Source organism: Carcharhinus amblyrhynchos, chromosome 18, assembly GCF_965287045.1.
Source record: "Carcharhinus amblyrhynchos chromosome 18, sCarAmb.v2.hapA, whole genome shotgun sequence".
Lineage (NCBI taxonomy): Eukaryota > Metazoa > Chordata > Chondrichthyes > Carcharhiniformes > Carcharhinidae > Carcharhinus > Carcharhinus amblyrhynchos.
This window is the reverse complement of record NC_137341.1, coordinates 13,463,101-13,481,501: the sequence shown is the minus strand read 5'-3', so window position 1 is coordinate 13,481,501 and position 18,401 is coordinate 13,463,101. Positions and strand designations below refer to the sequence as shown.

Below are 18,401 nucleotides of genomic sequence, written 5' to 3'. Positions count from 1 at the left end.
AATGGATGGCTCTGTCCCTCCCATTATTCCCTCCCCTCAGTTTTCACTTCAACAAATAAAACAAATTAAATTCTCACTGGTGTCTCCTTGCAGGGTACGAAGGTCAAGTGTTGCAACAATGAAGTGAGTGCCATCTTCATCGCAAGTTGGGCAAATCTCATTCCGATGCAGTTCCGAGGGCCCATGCCAAATGGTAGGAACACACAGGGACCCTGAGACTGCTTCTTCTCTTTACTGAACCTGGGTTTTTAAACAAAGTCAAAACAAGTAAATTAAATCATTGTCAAATTTAAATTTATCAGAGTGGATGGAGTGTGAAACAGATTAAACTGATTTTGTCTCAGTAATTCCTTCATTTACTGATTTTCTTGAGCTGCTGTTACACAGATACTGGGTGCCAGTCTCGATGCCAGTCCAGACTGTTGAGTGTTGCCAGATTAATCAACTATGAAGAACAGCAGCAGAGTCAAGATTGATTCTATCCTTATCTGAAGTCCCGCTGTGTACAGGTCTGTTCAAAACCCCAACTTTAAAATGAGCCTAAACATCCAAACAATATATATTTTCTTTGTAAAAAGACAATAAAATGTAAAAAAAAGGCTGAGGATAAATCAAGAAAGGTTATTTTTTTAAAATCATAGAATCCCTACAGTGCAGAAGGAGGCCATTCAGCCCATCGAGTCTGCACCAACAACAATCCCACCCAGGCTGCATCCCCGTAATCCCACTTATTTACCCTGCTAAGCCCTCTAACGTACACATCCCAGGCTACTAAGGGGCAATTTAGCAGGGCGAATGCACCTAACCCGCACATCTTTGGACTGTGGGAGGAAACCAGAGCACCCTGGGGAAACCCACACAGATACGGAAAGAACGTACAAACTCCATACAGACAGTGACTCAAGCCAGGAATCGAACTCAGGTCTCTGGAACTGTGAGACAGCAGTACTAACCACTGAGTCACCATGCTGCTCTTTTTAGTTAACTGGGTGCCACTACTTATAGGTAATCATTTCACTGGCTCAGTAACCTCTGATGTGGAGATGCCAGCATTGGACTTGGGTAAGCACAGTAAGAAGTTCACAACATCAGGTTAAAGTCCAACAGCTACTAAATAAACCTGATGGACTTTAACCTGGTGTTATCAGTAACCTCTAGCCATGATTGAGTCCAACTACTCAAATATTTTAATATCTTGGATAAAATAACCTAAATTACTATCTATAAATGAAATAGAAAGTTATACATACTACAGTTTTAAAAGAACACCACCACACGAAAACCATAACATATTTTAAACTATTAAGAACTTACGTAAAAGTACTGCAAGTCTCTGACATCAGTCTCAAGAGACTGTTTACATTAGATTTCTCACTGAGGTAAAACATACTTAGATTACAGATCACCAGCTGCCTTCCAGTTATGTAAGTGGGGAGCAGAATTTTTTCTGCTCCTGGTCCTGAGCTCTTCAACTCAAAAGTGTCACAACCATCAGTTGGTATTCAATCTATCTACTCTTCAGAATTTTCAAAGGCTGAACACCTTCTCAGAGTGGCGCTATTGGGCTGATGTTGCAAGCGTCCTAGCATTTGGCGAAGGAGCAGTATTCTTCCATCTTGTGGATAGAACAAAATCCCATAGCATTATTCAAAGCAGAGTTCGGGATTTTTCTTCCTACACTGGCCCATATTTATCCTTCAATCACCATAATCAAAAAACTAATGACTTGGTCATTAATCTTGCTGTTTGTTTAGTTTATCTGTGTACAAATTGGCTGCTGCAATATTTCCCCACATGCCACCAATGTCTAGACTTCAAAAGTACTTTATTGAATGTGAAACATTTTGGGGCACCTCAAGGTCATGATAGACATTGTATCAATGCAGCATGTCCATAGGTCTGGAAGCAGATGGTACAGCAGTAATGGATCCTTTTAAAACAAAATAAATTAGGTCTATTGTGTCCATCATAATTTATGCTGACCATTCTCTGATACTCAACGTTTTTATTTTATGTACAATCCAAATTCTGTTTATCGTGAATATTTTCAGTGTTTCACTGAAAATGATTTTTAGTTGAAAACTTTTTGCTTTGATAACAGGAATCATTTTTGAAAGGCATTGCTACAGACTAGGCTATGATATCAAGGTGTCATTTCTACAATAACTTGATTGTTGTTGCAAAGAGTACTTGGGGATTAAAATAATGAGTCCAAATGGAGCTCTTTTGAAAATTGCAGTTTTTTTCAGGACAATTGCAAATTTTCAATCAAATATAGTTTTGTAGAATGATCATTCAGACTCTGTCTTTCTCCGCAGATGGTGCCCGATCAGCTGTGTTCATCCAGTATTTTCTGTTGTTATTCTGAACATTGCTGTCTATCTGGCTGATACTGGATCAAATTATGCAGAGCTCAGTATTGGGTCCTTTACTGCTCGTAGAGCAATAATTCAGATTTAAGTGGGGAGAGCATGATTAAGAGGATTGCAGATGATATGAAAATTACGCATGCGGTCAATAGTGTTAGAGGATGTTTCCACTTGTGGGGAATCTAGAACTAGGGGCACAGTTTAAAGTTAAGGGATCTCCCTTTTAAGATGGAGATGAGGAGGAAGTGCTTCTATCGAAGGGTCCATAGTCTTTGAAATTCTCTTCCAGAGGGAGCAGTAGAAGCTGGAAATTTGAATATATTCATGGTGGAGTTAGACAGATTTTTGATTGACAAAGGAGATAAGGATTATCAAGGGCAGGTAAGAAAGTGGAGTCCAAGGCCCAAATCAGAACAGCCATGATCTTATTGAATGGTGGGAGATGTTCAATGGGTAGATGGCCTACTCTTGCTCCTATTTCTTATTTTAAAAAAAGCTATAGATGGCAGGAAGACATCTATCTATTGGACTGGTCAGGTGGACAGTAAAGTCAAAAATGAAAAGCAGTCAGCAAAAACATGACCTCTAGAGAGGTTAAGCAAAGTAAGAGAATACACAGTAAATGGTAGGTTGAGGCACCTTGGAGTGTGTGTCCAGGTAGCAGGACAGGTCGATCAGGTGAAGGCAGTGCATACTTTATTGGCCAAGGCACAGTATACAAAGTACCTTGACATTATATTAGAACCGAATAGGCCACAGCTTGAGTGTCGTATAGAGTTTAGTCATATAGTGGTCAGCACATTACAGGAAGGATGTGATCGCATTAGAGGGTGCAGGAGGGATTTACAAGATTGCTGACAGGACTGGAGAATTTTGATGATGAGAAAAGATTGGATCAGCTGTGTTTTTTCATTACAAGTGAGAAAGGTGAAGAGATATTTATTTGAAATGTATAAAATTATGGGGGTGCTGGGAGCTGAGATTGTGTGGAAAGCGGATTCCAGTAACAGAGTGGGAAATAATCAAGTACCATAGATATAAAGTAGTTGGTAGAAGAATGAGCGAGGAGTTGAGGGGATAATCTTTTCACCAAAAGGGCAGTGAGAATCTAGAACTCAGTGCCAATAGGGTGGCAGAGACAGAATTATGCATCACATTTAAAAACTACTTGGATATGCAGTGGAGGTGTTGTGGCCAACAGGACCATGGAGCAAGAACTGGAAAGTGGGATCAGGCTGGATCACTCTTTTTCAGACTGCACAGACATAATCCATCTAATAGCCTCTTTCTGTTTCTTTGTTACTCGATGCTGATAGGATTAAGGAGAATCCTAAGGCGTTCTATAGGTATGTCAAGAATAGAAGGTTGGTTAGGGCAAGATTAGGGCCAGTTATAGACAGCAGAGGGAAGTTATGTGTGGAACCGGAAGAGATTGGAGAGGCATTGAACCAATATTTCTCTTCGGTGTTCACGCAGGGGGACAAGGATATAGCTGAGGAGGACACTGGGTTGCAGGGGAGTAGAATAGACGGTATTACAGTTGATAAGGAGGATGTGCTGGATATTCTTGAGGGTTTGAAAATAGATAAGTCCCCTGGTCCGGATGGGATTTACCCTAGGATTCTCTGGGAGGCAAGAGAAGTGATTGCAGAGCCTCTGGCTCTGATCTTCAGGTCGTCGTTGGCCTCTGGTATAGTACCGGAAGATTGGAGGTTAGCGAATGTTGTCCCATTGTTTAAGAAGGGGAACAGAGACTTCCCCGGGAATTATAGACCGGTGAGTCTCACTTCTGTTGTGGGCAAGGTTTTAGAAAAAATTATTAGGGATAGGATTTATAGTTATTTGGAGAGTAATGAATTGATTGGAGATAGTCAGCATGGTTTTGTAGCGGGTAGGTCGTGCCTTACTAACCTTATTGAGTTTTTTGAGAAAGTGACCAAAGAGGTGGATGGGGGTAAGGCAGTTGACGTGGTATATATGGATTTTAGTAAGGTGTTTGATAAGGTTCACCATGGTAGGCTTCTGCAGAAAATGCAGAAGTATGGGATTGAGGGTAATCTAGGAAATTGGATCAGGAATTGGCTAGCAGATAGGAGACAGAGGGTGGTGGTTGATGGTAAATATTCGTCGTGGAGTTCGGTTACGAGTGGTGTGCCTCAGGGATCTGTTTTGGGGCCACTGCTGTTTGTAATTTTTATTAATGATCTGGATGAAGGTATAGTTGGGTGGATTAGTAAATTTGCTGATGACACCAAAGTCGGAGGTGTGGTAGATTGTGAGGAAGGGTGTCATAGTTTGCAGGAAGACTTGGACAGGTTGCAGCGCTGGGCCGAGAGGTGGCGGATGGAGTTTAATGCGGAGAAGTGTGAGGTAATTCACTTTGGTAGGAATAACAGATGTGTTGAGTATAGGGCTAATGGGAGGACTTTGAATAGTGTGGATGAACAGAGGAATCTAGGTGTATGTGTACATAGATCCCTGAAAGTTGGGAATCAAGTAGATAGGGTTGTTAAGAAGGCATACGGTGTCTTGGCATTCATTGGTAGGGGGATTGAATTTAGGAGTCGCAGCGTCATGTTGCAACTGTACACAACTCTGGTGCGGCCGCACTTGGAGTACTGTGTGCAGTTCTGGTCCCCACATTACAGGAAGGATGTGGAGGCTTTGGAGAGGGTGCAGAGGAGGTTTACCAGGATGTTGCCTGGTATGGAGGGGAGGTCCTATGAGGAGAGACTGAGGGATTTGGGGTTGTTTTCGCTGGAAAGAAGGCGGCTAAGAGGGGATCTTATTGAAACATATAAGATGATTAGAGGTTTAGATAGGGTGGACAGTGATAGCCTTTTTCCTCGGATGGAGAAAGCTAGCACGAGGGGGCATGGCTTTAAATTAAGGGGGGGTAGTTATAGGACGGATGTCAGGGGTAGGTTCTTTACCCAGAGGGTGGTGAGGGATTGGAATGCCCTGCCTGCTGAGGTTGTAAATGCGCCTAGTTTGGGGGCATTTAAGAGATCTGTGGATAGGTTTATGGACGAAAAGGGATTGGTTTAGGTTAGTGGGTCATTGTTTTTTAACTGGTCGGCGCAACATCGTGGGCCGAAGGGCCTGTTCTGCGCTGTAATGTTCTATGTTCTATGTTCTATGATGCAGAGACCTTGAATCACCCTACAGCAAGAATCACCCTGACAACAATCAATATACACATTTCTAACAAACTGTGAGTTTGTCTGGTCTTCCAAGGGATCCCATCAGAAACCTACATGTTTTCTTGCTACAGGAGGTGGACAGGAGGAGAGAGGATCTCTTCCCTCAGGGGGCCCAGGAGGACCTCCAGACAAAATACTGTGAAGGCAGTGGAAGCAGATAGCCATTGTGGCCAACAAGCTGTCAGCCTCTGGCACCTGGATGCAGTGCTGTAAGAAGCTCAATGACTTCACACTAATAGTTAAGGTCAGTGAATGTATTAGTATTGCCAGATTCTTACAATGAACCACACACCTCAGATAGTGCTTAATTCAGCACCCACCCTTCACTCACTTTGCAACAATCTGGACAATACTTTCCATCCTTGCTGATGATTGAGAGTCGACTCTTGGGCAGTAATTGGTCTTAGTGGATTTGTGCTGCTGTTTGTGGATGGGACGTTCCCGGGCAATTTTCCACATTTTCAGGTAAATGTCAGTGCTGTAACTGTACTGGAACAGCTTGGCTAGGATTGCAGCTAATTCTAAAATGGCTTGTGTCTTTTTTGTGACCATTCTATAATTCAATGAAAAAAAAACAATGTAATTTGAATTGCTAATACATTCAGTTGAGCCAACAACTGCCTGAATGGGACTGTGTCACACTCCTGTCTAGGCTTCATGTCATTGAGGAGATTGGTTAGTTTTAGCCATTGTTTGTATTGATACTGTTGTTACACAATAGTGGTTTCTCAAGCTATCACAACTGGCTCTTCCAAGGTGGCAGTTCAGTTCTGTGGTGTTAGGCAGCCCTTCCAAAAGAGGAGAAATATACAATTTCCAACATTCCCAAAGTGCTTTTCAGCATTTGTGATAGTTAAGAAAACAGATACAGAAGTTCAATTTAAAAAAGAACCAGAAGGTTGTTGATGGTTTAGCTGATAATGTGCTGAACAACAGAAGTCCAGAATTTGGTGTCTGTTCAGTGCTGGGTTAGTTGGCCTCCAACACAGAGTGGTGATAATAACTCTGAAGTCAGTAGAATACAACCAAGCAAAGCATCATTGGTGTCTGTTCCTAATCATCAGATCTGCTGGAAAGGAGGTGGATATGTTGGTATCTAAAGAGGACATTGTTCTGCCCAGTGACAACGAGCCTTTGACACAAACACAATCATTACTACATACCGTTCAGGTCTGAACTCTTCAGGTTCTGGCCAGTGTGCTGGATCACGATGCAGGACATAGGCAGGAACCATGACCACAGTCCCCTTTGGAACTTTTACCCCACTGAGTTGGACATCTTTCTTGCAGACTCTGTCAATACGGGGTGCAGGAGGGAACAGTCGCAGGGTTTCACATATCACCATTTCCAAATACTCCAACTGCATCACTCCTTCATAGGTGGGAGGAGCCTTCACACAGAAAAACTCTTTTTATAACTGAACAAAATACCAGTGAGAAATAGATGCAATCCAGAAAATAAAAATATTTTGCCAAAGGGAAAGGGAAATATTCTTTGTTGACTTGCAATGGTAGAGAAGATGTTTGCATTTGTGGGAGAGATCAGAACAACAAGGCTGTGAATATAATAATCACTAGTAAATTGTATAGGGAATTCAGCAGAAACTTTTCACCCAGAGAGTGGCAAGTTTTATTTATTAGTGTCACACGTAAGCTTACATTAACCACTGTAATGAAGTTACTGTGAACATCCCCTAATCGCCACACTCTGGTACATTGAGGGAAAATTTAGCATGGCCAATGCACCTAATCAGCATGTCTTTCAGACTGTGACAGAAGTTCAGAGTACTGAGAGGAAACCCATGCAGAAGCAGGGAGAACGTGCAGACTCTACATAGGCAGTGACCCAAGCTGGGAATTAAACCCGGGTCTCTGGTGCTATCAAGTAGCAGTGCTAACTACTGTGCCACCATGTCACCCTCTGTGCTCTATGCTACCAGAAGTGGTTGAGGTGACTAACTTGGTATTTGCAGCCCTCTTTCTATCATGTCATGAGCAACACAAGAACAAAGCAAGCACCATTAAATGCACGATATTCATAATGATCAAAAGCATCAGACAGAGCTGTTGTTGTGAACGCTGTGCAGATTATAAACCTCAGCACATCAGCAAATACTTCAGCTGCATCTACTTGTGTTAGAAATATTGATGCCAGCATATACTGAAACACATTCAATTCCATTTAGCCAAAACACCAAGAACTGAGGCAAGCTGATTAAAATGCAATATGCATGCTAATTATAACCCAAGTGTTTCCATTCGGGGTTATATGGTAACCCATGTAATGGTAATGCAATGTTACCCAAAGAGGTGGGCATTAAGGAATCAATGATCAAGAAACTTGGTTAAGATTAAACCAAAGTAAGACAAAAATTCAAAGGCTGACAGAAATTGACACTCTGGGTCATAAGGAGTAAACAAAATGGAAGAAACTATTAGCTTTCCAACAGGAATAGCCAATTTTTATTATCACTCCTTATATTTCAGAACAACACAGAATAACAGAACAGATTATTCCTAACAGATAATATTTAGATGAAGAACGATCAAGGAAAATCTCAATAGGAGTGCAGGAGGGTGCCATGGAGAAAGTAACAAAATAATTCGATAAAGAGCGACAAATCGGGGTGGGGCAGCAGGGTGGTTTTCAGTTAACACATGGAAGGAGAAAACAGAATTAAGTGAGGAGGATCCAGAGATATTGGACACCACAGTCCAGCATGGAATGCAATATCAATGAGGTCATTTGCTTCAAGGGAGCTCATCATCAATAGGATAGGAACAGCTCTTACTATTCTTTTCCTTCCTACAAACATTTGGCTGAATATTGAAGACATGTAGATGGACTTGACTTCTAAACCCAAAAGATTCAGCACATTGTGGACATTTGAAAACCATCACCAGTAGATGATCAAATACAATTCATTGCCTAAGGCCCTTGGTATTAATTCTCTGAACGCATGGCAATACTGTCTAAGCCAAAGGATGGAAAATCGGATGTAGAAAGTTCATTACTTTCTCTAGTAAGTACTCCCACCAAGTTAAGTTTCATATCAGCAACATGTGCTAAGGAAATGGCCCCCATCGGTAGATCTCAGCTCTGAGCATCAGCCATGCCTCAGCTTCTAGCACTCTCTCCTCAGTCAGAAGATTGTGGTTTTAAATCCACACTCGAGACTTGAGCACAATAATCCAGGCAGACATACCAGTGCCACACTGAGGTCTTTGTGATGAGATTTTAAATGGAGGCCTCTCTCAGTTGGATATCAAACATTTTATGGGAGGTTCTTAAACAGTTTGGGAGTTCTCGGGGCAATTGCTATCTGGTTATTCTCACATTGCCGTGTGTAATGAGGCTGCCGTTTTTTACATTGCAATGGTGATCACAACTCAGAAGTTAGCCATAAAGAGCTTCAGGATGTCCTAGGGTTGTGAAAGGTGCTACAGGAATGCAAGTTCTTTCTTGTCCATTCTCAAGGACTCACGTTGTTTGGAAAAGCCTCATCGATTTCCTGCTGCAGTTTCTTCTGTATGTCTGGGTGCAGCGCCAGATTGTATGCGGCAAATGACAATGTGCTGCTACTGGTGTCATAGCCGGCTATGACAAAGGTCAGGGACTGTGCCAGAATCTCCGTGTCAGTCAGAGCTGCAGAGAACCAGAAGAATCAGAGTATGGATCACAAAATTCACCTTATATATTGATCAAAAGCATATTACCAACTGCATAAAAGTGCAAAATACAGATAATTTAATGTTTCTAATAACTGAGATCGAAACTAAGCACTTGTATTAACATCATTGACTATATTCCCAGCAACCTGGTTGGAACAGATTAATAAGCGAGTCTTTATTAAGAGGACACTGCAAATAAATTGACAGTTCGAATCTCTTTTTAAATCTTGAGGTAAATAGCCACTTTCGTCATCTCGTAAGATGGTCAGCACTGACAAGGTGAATACTGAATGAAATTCCAGTGCCCAGACACACAGGCTGTAAGGATGATTAACCTGTGTCTTGATTTCCCCTGCATTTCCCAGTTCCCAAACTCAGATCCATGATTGGGCAGAATCATGGATCAGATACCAGGAAATTCACACTGCAGGAAAGAGAAAACTAATTCCAGCAGGGGTTAGACACCATCTCCACCCGCCCCCTCCAAAATGTTTTCAATGGGGTCTAAGGGTCTTGGAGTAGATCCCGTGTCTGAACTGTCAGTCAGGTAGGGTATCAGAAAACCAGAGAGAGAGGAACAGTAATAAAGTGAAAAGTGACATTAATTTCAGGAACCAGAAGAATCAGAGTATGGATCACAAAATTCACCTTATATATTGATCAAAAGCATTTTACCAACTGCATAAAAGTGCAAAATACAGATAATTTAATGTTTCTAATAACTGAGATCGAAATTAAGCACTTGTATTAAAATCTCAGAAAGAAATAAGGATGAAGGGAATGAGAAACATTCCACTGATGGTACCTTTGTCTGTTGACTTGCTGACATTATCTCGGTTCTGGGAGCTGGCTTCGGACATTTGAGAATCAACCATCAGCTGCAGAAAATCCACCCGATTCTGAGAATTCAACAAGAACCATGTGAGGACTCAGCTCTGACAACACACAAACAGGTTTCTTAGGAGGCAAGTCCCAGACCTTGCAATTCCAGAGAGGTGCAAAGGAGGAAGTAGAACATATTTCCTCCAGAGAGGCTGGAAGCAGAACCACCCAGGATTCTAGACAGAACGATTGAGACTGTCCAATTAGGCATTCAACATCTTAACAATCTTCTGAACACAAATAATCTCTCCTTTTGATGGTTTTGAATTGATGCTCGCTCACTCCATTCCCTTTAACTATTTAAAGATGTTTCCTTGATCACCTTAACCAAATTTTGAACGTGGTTTTCTTTGAACTGTCTCTATTCCAGTGAGAAGCCTCTACTTTCTTATGTCTCCCCTTGTGTCTAAAACCACTCATCTGAATTTATATCAGTAAAGTTCTCCAAATCCTCGTCAGTAAGTGTTGAACATGGCAAGGAGACAGTTGTTCTACATAATTATTTGTTGTGCTATCAATTTAAACTCTCTGGGCAGAATTCTCCCAAAACATTTCTTCACCCCAAACAGAAAACCAGTGAGATTCCCACTGACAAGGTTGGTGTGATTCAGTTCACAATTCAACCACACTTGGAAATTTTTTTTGAGCCTGGGGAGATTCTCACTGAATTCTCTCACATTTAGAATTTTGGAGTGTGGCCCTAAAGATGCTGGCAATATGGGCTCCTCAGAGGTCAGGACACCCATTTCTAAGGGCACCTCAATCTGAGTGATAACCTGCTATGGGTTTGTCTAAGGCAATGCCAACTCCTCAGACAGGCCGTGCTGCCAGAGGGCAAAGCCAGGGCACTGCACAGCCATGTCCCCAACCACCTGGGGGCTTCAATGGCCTTTGAGACCCCTGGTGTGATGATCACAACTGGTCTCCATTTGTGGAGACGGGTAATGATTCGCATTGGGTTCCCGCTGCCCCAAGGTTCGGTGAATTGCAGGACCATAAACACAAGACCATAAGATATTGGAGCAGAATTAGGCCACTCGGCCTATCAAGTCTGCTTTGCCATTCAATCAAGGCTGATATTTTTCTCATCCCCATTCTCCTGCCTTTTCCACATAACCTCTGTTCCCCTTATTAATCAAAAACCTTTCTAACTCTGTCTTCAAGACACTCAATGACCTGGCCTCCACAGCCTTCTGCAGCAAAGAGTTCCACAGATTCACAACGCTTTGGCTGAAGAAATTGTTCTTCAGCTCTGTTTCAAAGGATCATCCCTTTAGCATGAGGTTGTGTCCTCTGGTTCTAGTTTTTTCTACTAGTGGAAAAATCCTCTTAATGTCCACTCTATTCAGGCCTCACAGTATCCTGTAAGTTTCAATAAGATCCCCCTCATCCTTTCTAGATCCGAATACAGACCTAGAGTCCTCAACCGTTCCTCACACAACAAGCTCTTCATTCCAGGGATCATTCTTGTGAACTTCCTCTGGACCCTTTCCAAGGCCAGCACATCCTTCCTTAGATATGGGGCCCAAAACTGCTCACAATACTCCAAATAGGGTCTGATCAGAGCCTTAGACAGCCTCAGGAGTCCTGCTCTTATATTCTAGCCCTCTCAACATGAATGCTAACATTGCATTTGCCCTCCTAACTGTCAACTGAACCTGCACATGAACCTTAATAGAATCTTGAACAAGGACTCCCAAGTCCCTTTATGCTTCTGATTTCCTAAGCATTTCCCCATTTAGAATGGGTAGAATTTGGTTCCAAACCAACCCTGTGTATTTTGAAGAATTTTTAAATTATGCTAATTTGGTTCTTGCCCTCTGTGGGCATGAATTACTTTGAGATGTGGGGGTTGGGACAATCCCAAAGTGTATTCTGGCGCCAAATGTGCTATCGCAACCCTGCGATTGTCCTGCTCCAGCGTCATCTGCGCATGAGCGTGTGGGGCTGGAGAATTGCAGCCAACTTAACTTTGAATGCAAAATATTCAACTTGAGAAAGAAACTCCTGGTTCTCTGCTGCACAGTCACTGACAGAAACTGAACCAAACCTCTAATTTGCTACTATTCTACCTTAAATGCAGCCCCAGTGTCAGACAACATGCTCTCGTCCAAGAATATCTTTGCCCCACAACAGTCAATACTGTTACTTAACTAAATAAACTCCATTTTGTTCTGGACATTTAATGGAGCAAAGTTCAAACAGCTAATAATCAGGGCAGAACATCAAACAGATTACATAACAGATTACACAATCATAAAACAAATTTCGAAGTGAGATGGAACAGTCATGGCTTTCACTGAGATCCCTAATCACTATAGACCAAGTTCACAACAAGTTACTAATATAGTCATCTCTTGTTGTCCCTCTCCAACTGTTCTTTAACAAAGTCTATTCACAGGAACGGCAAGAATATCTTTTACTATTGTGTCCCTAGTTCTAAAGAAAATGCACGGCATAAAATACAATGGGGTAGAATTTTGGCAGGCATTTGCTCTCCAGCTGTGACCTCAGCAGACGATGGAGAGAAAGGGTAAAAGTAACCATTGACCCCAGCATTTCAACTTTTTAGTGGGAGATTGGAGACCCTGGCAGCAATGCCAGATCTGTGATTGCAGAGCTGCCTGCAACCTGATTGAACTCACTTAAACTGCAAAAAATAGAAGCAAATTACTGCGGATGCTGGAATCTGAAACCAAAAGAGAAAATGCTGGAAAACGTTAGCAGGTCTGGCAGCATCTGTAAGGAGAGAAAAGAGCTAAGTCTAGATGACCCTTTGTCAAAGCTAAAAAGCAAACAATGTGGGAGATATTTATACGATAGGGTGAGGCAAGGGGAACCAGAGGAAAGGGCTGCTAATGGCAGCCGATAGAGCGAATAAAGGATGTGAATGCCCAAAAAGCAGAGAAGCTAAAATCAGAGGGTAAACTGCGACAGATGAAGATGTTGGGGGGAGGGTGGGGACAGAGGTAACATTGAGAAAAGAGGAAGCAAAGGGGGAGAAAATGTAAAGGAAGGGGATAAAGTAGGGGGGAAGAAAATGAAGAACGACAATAAAGAAATAAAAGGTCGAGAACAGTAAAAAAACAAACTGCAAACCTGCCCACTAAACTTCAGTAACTGCAAAAGAACAGAATATTCCCCAGATACCTGTCTGTATAAAAATATTACAACAATATTTTTGCGGCCACTTCCTTTCTAGTTATGAGAGTAGATTAGCAAAGGTCAGTGTTGAGAATGAGAGAGAGGCAGAACAGGTGTAGGAACCTGAATCATTTCACAGTTAGTTTAACACTCACAGTTTGCGCTCCTTTTTGTCTCTTTGCCTTCAAATCTGTCAAAAAGCTCATGAAAAAACCATTCACATGTCTCGGGTAGTAGCTAAAACCAAGTTTTCCCAGGATTGGAATAATGGCCGGAAAAATAACTGGAATAAAAGAAGAAAAATCATACAGATGTCTAATTTCCATACCTCTGCATAGGTATAGAAAGAAGGATAAGCATGAAAGAGAAAAGGGAGACAAAGAGCAAATGAGGAAAAGAGAAATATTCATAATGTCAATTTTCACAACTTAGGAACATCCCAAAATGCTTAGCAGATAAATGAAATATTTCTGAGATGTAATCACTGTAGTAATGTTAGAAACACAGAAGTCAATCAGCAAAATTGCAAGGCCCACAAAAATTGTTATGATAATCAAGTTATGAATGACAAGAAACTCAGAGAATTCCCCATTCTTCAAATTAGTCAAATGGGATCTTTTACAGCCACCTCACAGGAAGCACGTTTTAATATTTCATGCAAAAAATGGTACCACAAAAAAGAGCAGTGTAAACTATCTGGACTGAATTCGACATTGAGCTCCCAGTCCCAGGCTGAATTATCAGCCTGAATCATGTGGTCAAGTCTCCAGAATGTGGATTGAACCCACAATCTTCTGACTCAGAGACGAATGCTATCCACTGTGAATGGATTCTGAATTTCCATGGTCCCAAAACACACTCAGTAATCAGTTTGAACAAATGGTAGAGAAAAGCCTCCTGGCAGTTTGTGCGATTGTGAGTGATGGGTTCACATAGATAAATTTAGATGTAATATCTAATGATATCATAGAAAGCATTTTTTCTGGTTGTATCACAGCTTGGTATGGCTCCTGCTCTGCCCAAACCGTAAGAAAACTACAAAAGGTCGTGAATGTAGCCCAATCCATCACACAAACCAGCCTCCCATCCACTGACCCCATCTACACTTCCCGCTGCCTCGGCAAAGCTTCCAGCATAATCAAGGACCCCACACACCCTGGACATTCTCTCTTCCACCATTTCCCATCAGGAAAAAGATACAAAAATTTGAGGTCACATACCAACCAACTCAAGAACAGCTTCTTCCCTGCTGCCATCAGACTTTTGAATGGGCCTACCTCACTTTAAGTTGATCTTTCTCAACACTCTAGCTATGTCTGTAACACTACATCCTGCACTCTCTCGTTATCTTCTCTATAAATGGTATGCCTTGTCTGTATAGCGCACAAGAAACAATACTTTTCATTACATAGTAATACATGTAACACTAATGAATCAAATCAAGTCTGCTGTTGAAGACTTGCCCAACCCTTCCTTAACTTTAAAGAATTTTCCCACAATATTCCTGAAACATTGAAGCAAGGACCTGGGAAGTGGAGTAAAGAACAGGGTTTCTCCTCAAAGAGAAAGAGGTCATTACACTGTTTTCACAAAAACAAAACAATTTTTTTGAATCACTTACAGGAAAGAATTAGCATTGGATCAAAGAGGTTGAATTTTACTAGTTCCTTGGCATTTCTAACAAATAGGTCATTGGGGTTGTTGATGGAATCGACATCCACACTGAGCGCAGTGCTGGTGATCACATCCATACTGTACGCTCCAAAGATACTGGCAGAAGAGAAATGTCTCTGTTACAACTGCATACAGCTGAAAGAAATACTTTTTAAACAGTTGACCACTGAGACAAAGTAAACCACTCCATAGAAAGTGAAGCTCAGAAACAGGCCATTCAACCTAACTAGTTTGCACCAGCATTATTGCTCCGTCCTAACCTATCAACATAGTGTTGATTTTTTTCTCCTTCCACGTTTTATCTATCTTTCCCTTAAATATATTTATCCCAATTGCCTCTAATTCTCTTTGTGATAACAAATTCCTTGTTTTTAACACTGATCCCATTGAAGTTATTGGTGACTTCACTGCCTTTTCTCTTGTTCTCCCCTGCGGGAATTATTTCCTTTAGTTACCTTATCGAGTCCTTCATATTGTTAAAGACTCCTGTCAAGTTATCACTCAGCCTTCTAAGAGGAAGAGTCCGAACATTTTTTGATGAATAGAAAACCTCAGTTCCGCTATCATCCTTGTAACATCATTATTTTGCACCTTTGTGGAGTAGAGTTGCACCTTTGTGAATGTGGAGTTTGCATGCGCTCCCTGTGTCTGCGTGGGTTTCCTTCAGGTGCTCCAGTCTCCTCCCAGAGTCCAAAGACATGCAGATTAGATGCACTGGCCATGCTAAATTGCCCTTTAGTGTCCCAGAATGTGTAGGTTAGAGGGATTAGCTGGTAGCTGGTAAATGTATGGGGTTACAGGGATCGGGCCAGGGTGGGATTGTTGTCGGTGCAGACTCAATGGGCCAAATGGCCTCCTTCTACACTTTAGGGATTCTATGATAATTCACCAGTGATTCTGTTGGGTAAAAATTTTCTTCATACCTGTTTTGGGAACAGGGCTGTGATTCACAATCTGCCTGAGCCCATCCCCAATGAGTCAGGGAGCACTGCAACTTCATGCTACCTCCTCATTTGAATCATTTCAGCTTGCAGCCCAGCACATTGTCCTCTGGCTGGCTGGATGTGGTACACAGGGCCTAATAATGTGAGACCAGTATGTGTTTCCACTAGCATCCACCTCTAAGGGAATCCGCACTGACTGATAAGAGTCTGCTGCTGCCTGTGCTGCAATTGGATGAAAGGGAAATGGAGAACCAGGGCACAGAGAGGTCTCCACAATTAGAATACAGCACTGGATGTCATGGAGATGGAGATCAACAGGAGGGGAGAGGCCATGTTTTCATGGGGGAAGGATCATCTTCTAATGGGAGTGAGGACAGGTGTCCTGGAAAGCACACTCCTGGAGTCTAACCTCAAAGACCTGGCGTTAGTCTGTACTATCTACAAGATGTGCTGCAGGAACTCACTCAGTCCTTTAGCTAACTCAGGTGTTCTGTCATGCACATGGCTAATGGTAAATGCCGAGTTGTTCAAATCTCAAATCAAGAAATCGGAGAAGGGAAACTTGAAACAACTGCCCCATCTGTATTTTTGCAATTTGATATAATAGGAAGATTTAAACTCCAATTAGTACTCAATTGCCCTTTCGTGTCAGGGAGATTAACAGGGTAAATATGCAGGGTTACGGGAATAAGCCTAGGTGGGAATGTTGTCATTGCATGTTCAATGGGCCGAATGATTTCTTTCTGTCCGGTAGGGATTTTATGATTCTATGAAACTCACTGCTGCAGCTTTTAATGCAGGCTGACACCATTTCTGGGTCCCTACATTGATCTTTTCTGATCTCCTGCACCATCTTCCTAGCTGTTGAATACATAAGAATGAAGTGGAGTCACAGCAACCACACCAACCATTGTGGAACGGGAATCCGGAAAAGAAAAGGACAAACAATGTACTGGTTATGGACCTTTGATCCCTCTATCTGCCAAGTTTTGGTCTCAGACACCGCCAGGAAGATCTTGGTGGTGTCACCGACCTGTTCCCAAATGGCCACTTAATTGTCACTAATTTGCTATCCAACACTGCCAGGTGGGGTATTCGCTATCAGTGTAACCCAGCTCACCAAAATTATACTGGGTAGGTGCACCAACTGTCTTTAAGACTCTCCCCACTTTCTCTGCAGAGCTGATAACATGTTGGAACATGGAGCAGAATGGGGCGAGGTGGGGAAAAATGAAATTCAAGGAATTGTCACAACAATTTAATTCCACAGGAAAAAATCAAATTGACATGGGGAAATTCTAGACAGCAATTCATCAACATTCTCAGCTATCATCATTACCCAAGGACAAGAGGAAATAAAGCATTTAAGCTCCTCATAAGGATATAATATAAATGTAAATTTGGTTCTCCAGGCTTTATGTTCATGAACTGCAGTAAGAAGTTAGTATGTCCCATCATAACCAGCTGATAAACAGGTATAACCGGTTGACACAGGTTAAATGGAAAAGTCAACGATAAGTCGAACGTTAATTTCAGTCCAAGACCAATGTGAAGCAAAGTGAAGATAATTCAATGGGCTAGGAAAGGATGGAGATGTTCAAAGATCTGCAGTTACACAAATTACTCACTCTCTCATATTGGCAGATTCATTCAGCTTTGCTCTCTTTTCTGCATTTTTCACAAGATTTCCTGCATAGCGTTTGATTATTGGACATATCTGGAGAAGGAAAAGAAAAGGACAAACAATGTACTGATGTCAACGCTGGTCTGACCCAAATATGTCATGTGTTTTCCCGGATATTTCATCACATGACCCAGCCTCACAACCCGCTGCCCAGATATTGCCACGTTGTGGTTTGCCAATGTCCATCTGGTGATCAGATTTGGAGAATGGAGAGACATGCAAAGAGGTTTAAAAAGGAAGCTGGTGTTGCAGATACAATCCTGGAGTTCCTCACATCTTTCTGCAGTAATGAGACACCTTACACTCTTATGTTTCACTCTCATTAGCTAAAATCTTCCCATCACTTCAGGATGAACTTGATCTGGCAAAGGGCAATCCATCACTCCTTCATTTTCCAACAGAAACTGTTCATCAGAATTTCTTTCACAATCCCATAAATCTCATTAAAAAAACTCATGGTACTTCATCTGTGAAGATGATCTGCACACTCCTTCAAAACTCACCAGTGGAAACCCCACCTTGTGCCCAATCCCACATCGATTACTTGGTCTAGGTGATCTATGTTAGCTGCATCTCTCAACACATTAAACCAAACAATCTTCAAATCAGACCTCAGATTCACCTTAATTTCTTTTCTGCCTTGGTTTTCCTTAATCTCCTCCAGTGAGTCAACTCTGACCTTCTGTCTATCCCTTACACACATTAAGAGCTTTTAGCCACCTCACTCCGACACTGGAACTTTGTGTTTTCTCACATTGCGCCTTTTACGCCAATCTTTCAGGTACATCTCCCATCAAGAGTTAGTTGCTGATCCTTTTTGTAGTTTTCCT

The 18,401-nt window shown here is 41.9% G+C and overlaps 1 protein-coding gene across 1 annotated transcript in view; it reads right to left on the bottom strand.

The window, feature by feature from the left end:
• Nucleotides 1–18,401, bottom strand: part of LOC145354858 (cytochrome P450 3A24-like) — a 41,301-nt gene that overhangs the window by 2,747 nt on the left and 20,153 nt on the right. The window contains exons 7-13 of the mRNA XM_080206402.1: nt 17,516–17,604; nt 14,891–15,039; nt 13,425–13,552; nt 10,049–10,142; nt 9,057–9,217; nt 6,736–6,962; nt 78–240 (exon numbers count right to left, since the gene is read on the bottom strand). Coding sequence (XP_080062528.1) covers nt 78–240; nt 6,736–6,962; nt 9,057–9,217; nt 10,049–10,142; nt 13,425–13,552; nt 14,891–15,039; nt 17,516–17,604 — 1,011 coding nt within the window. The remainder of the gene's footprint in view (nt 1–77; nt 241–6,735; nt 6,963–9,056; nt 9,218–10,048; nt 10,143–13,424; nt 13,553–14,890; nt 15,040–17,515; nt 17,605–18,401) is intronic.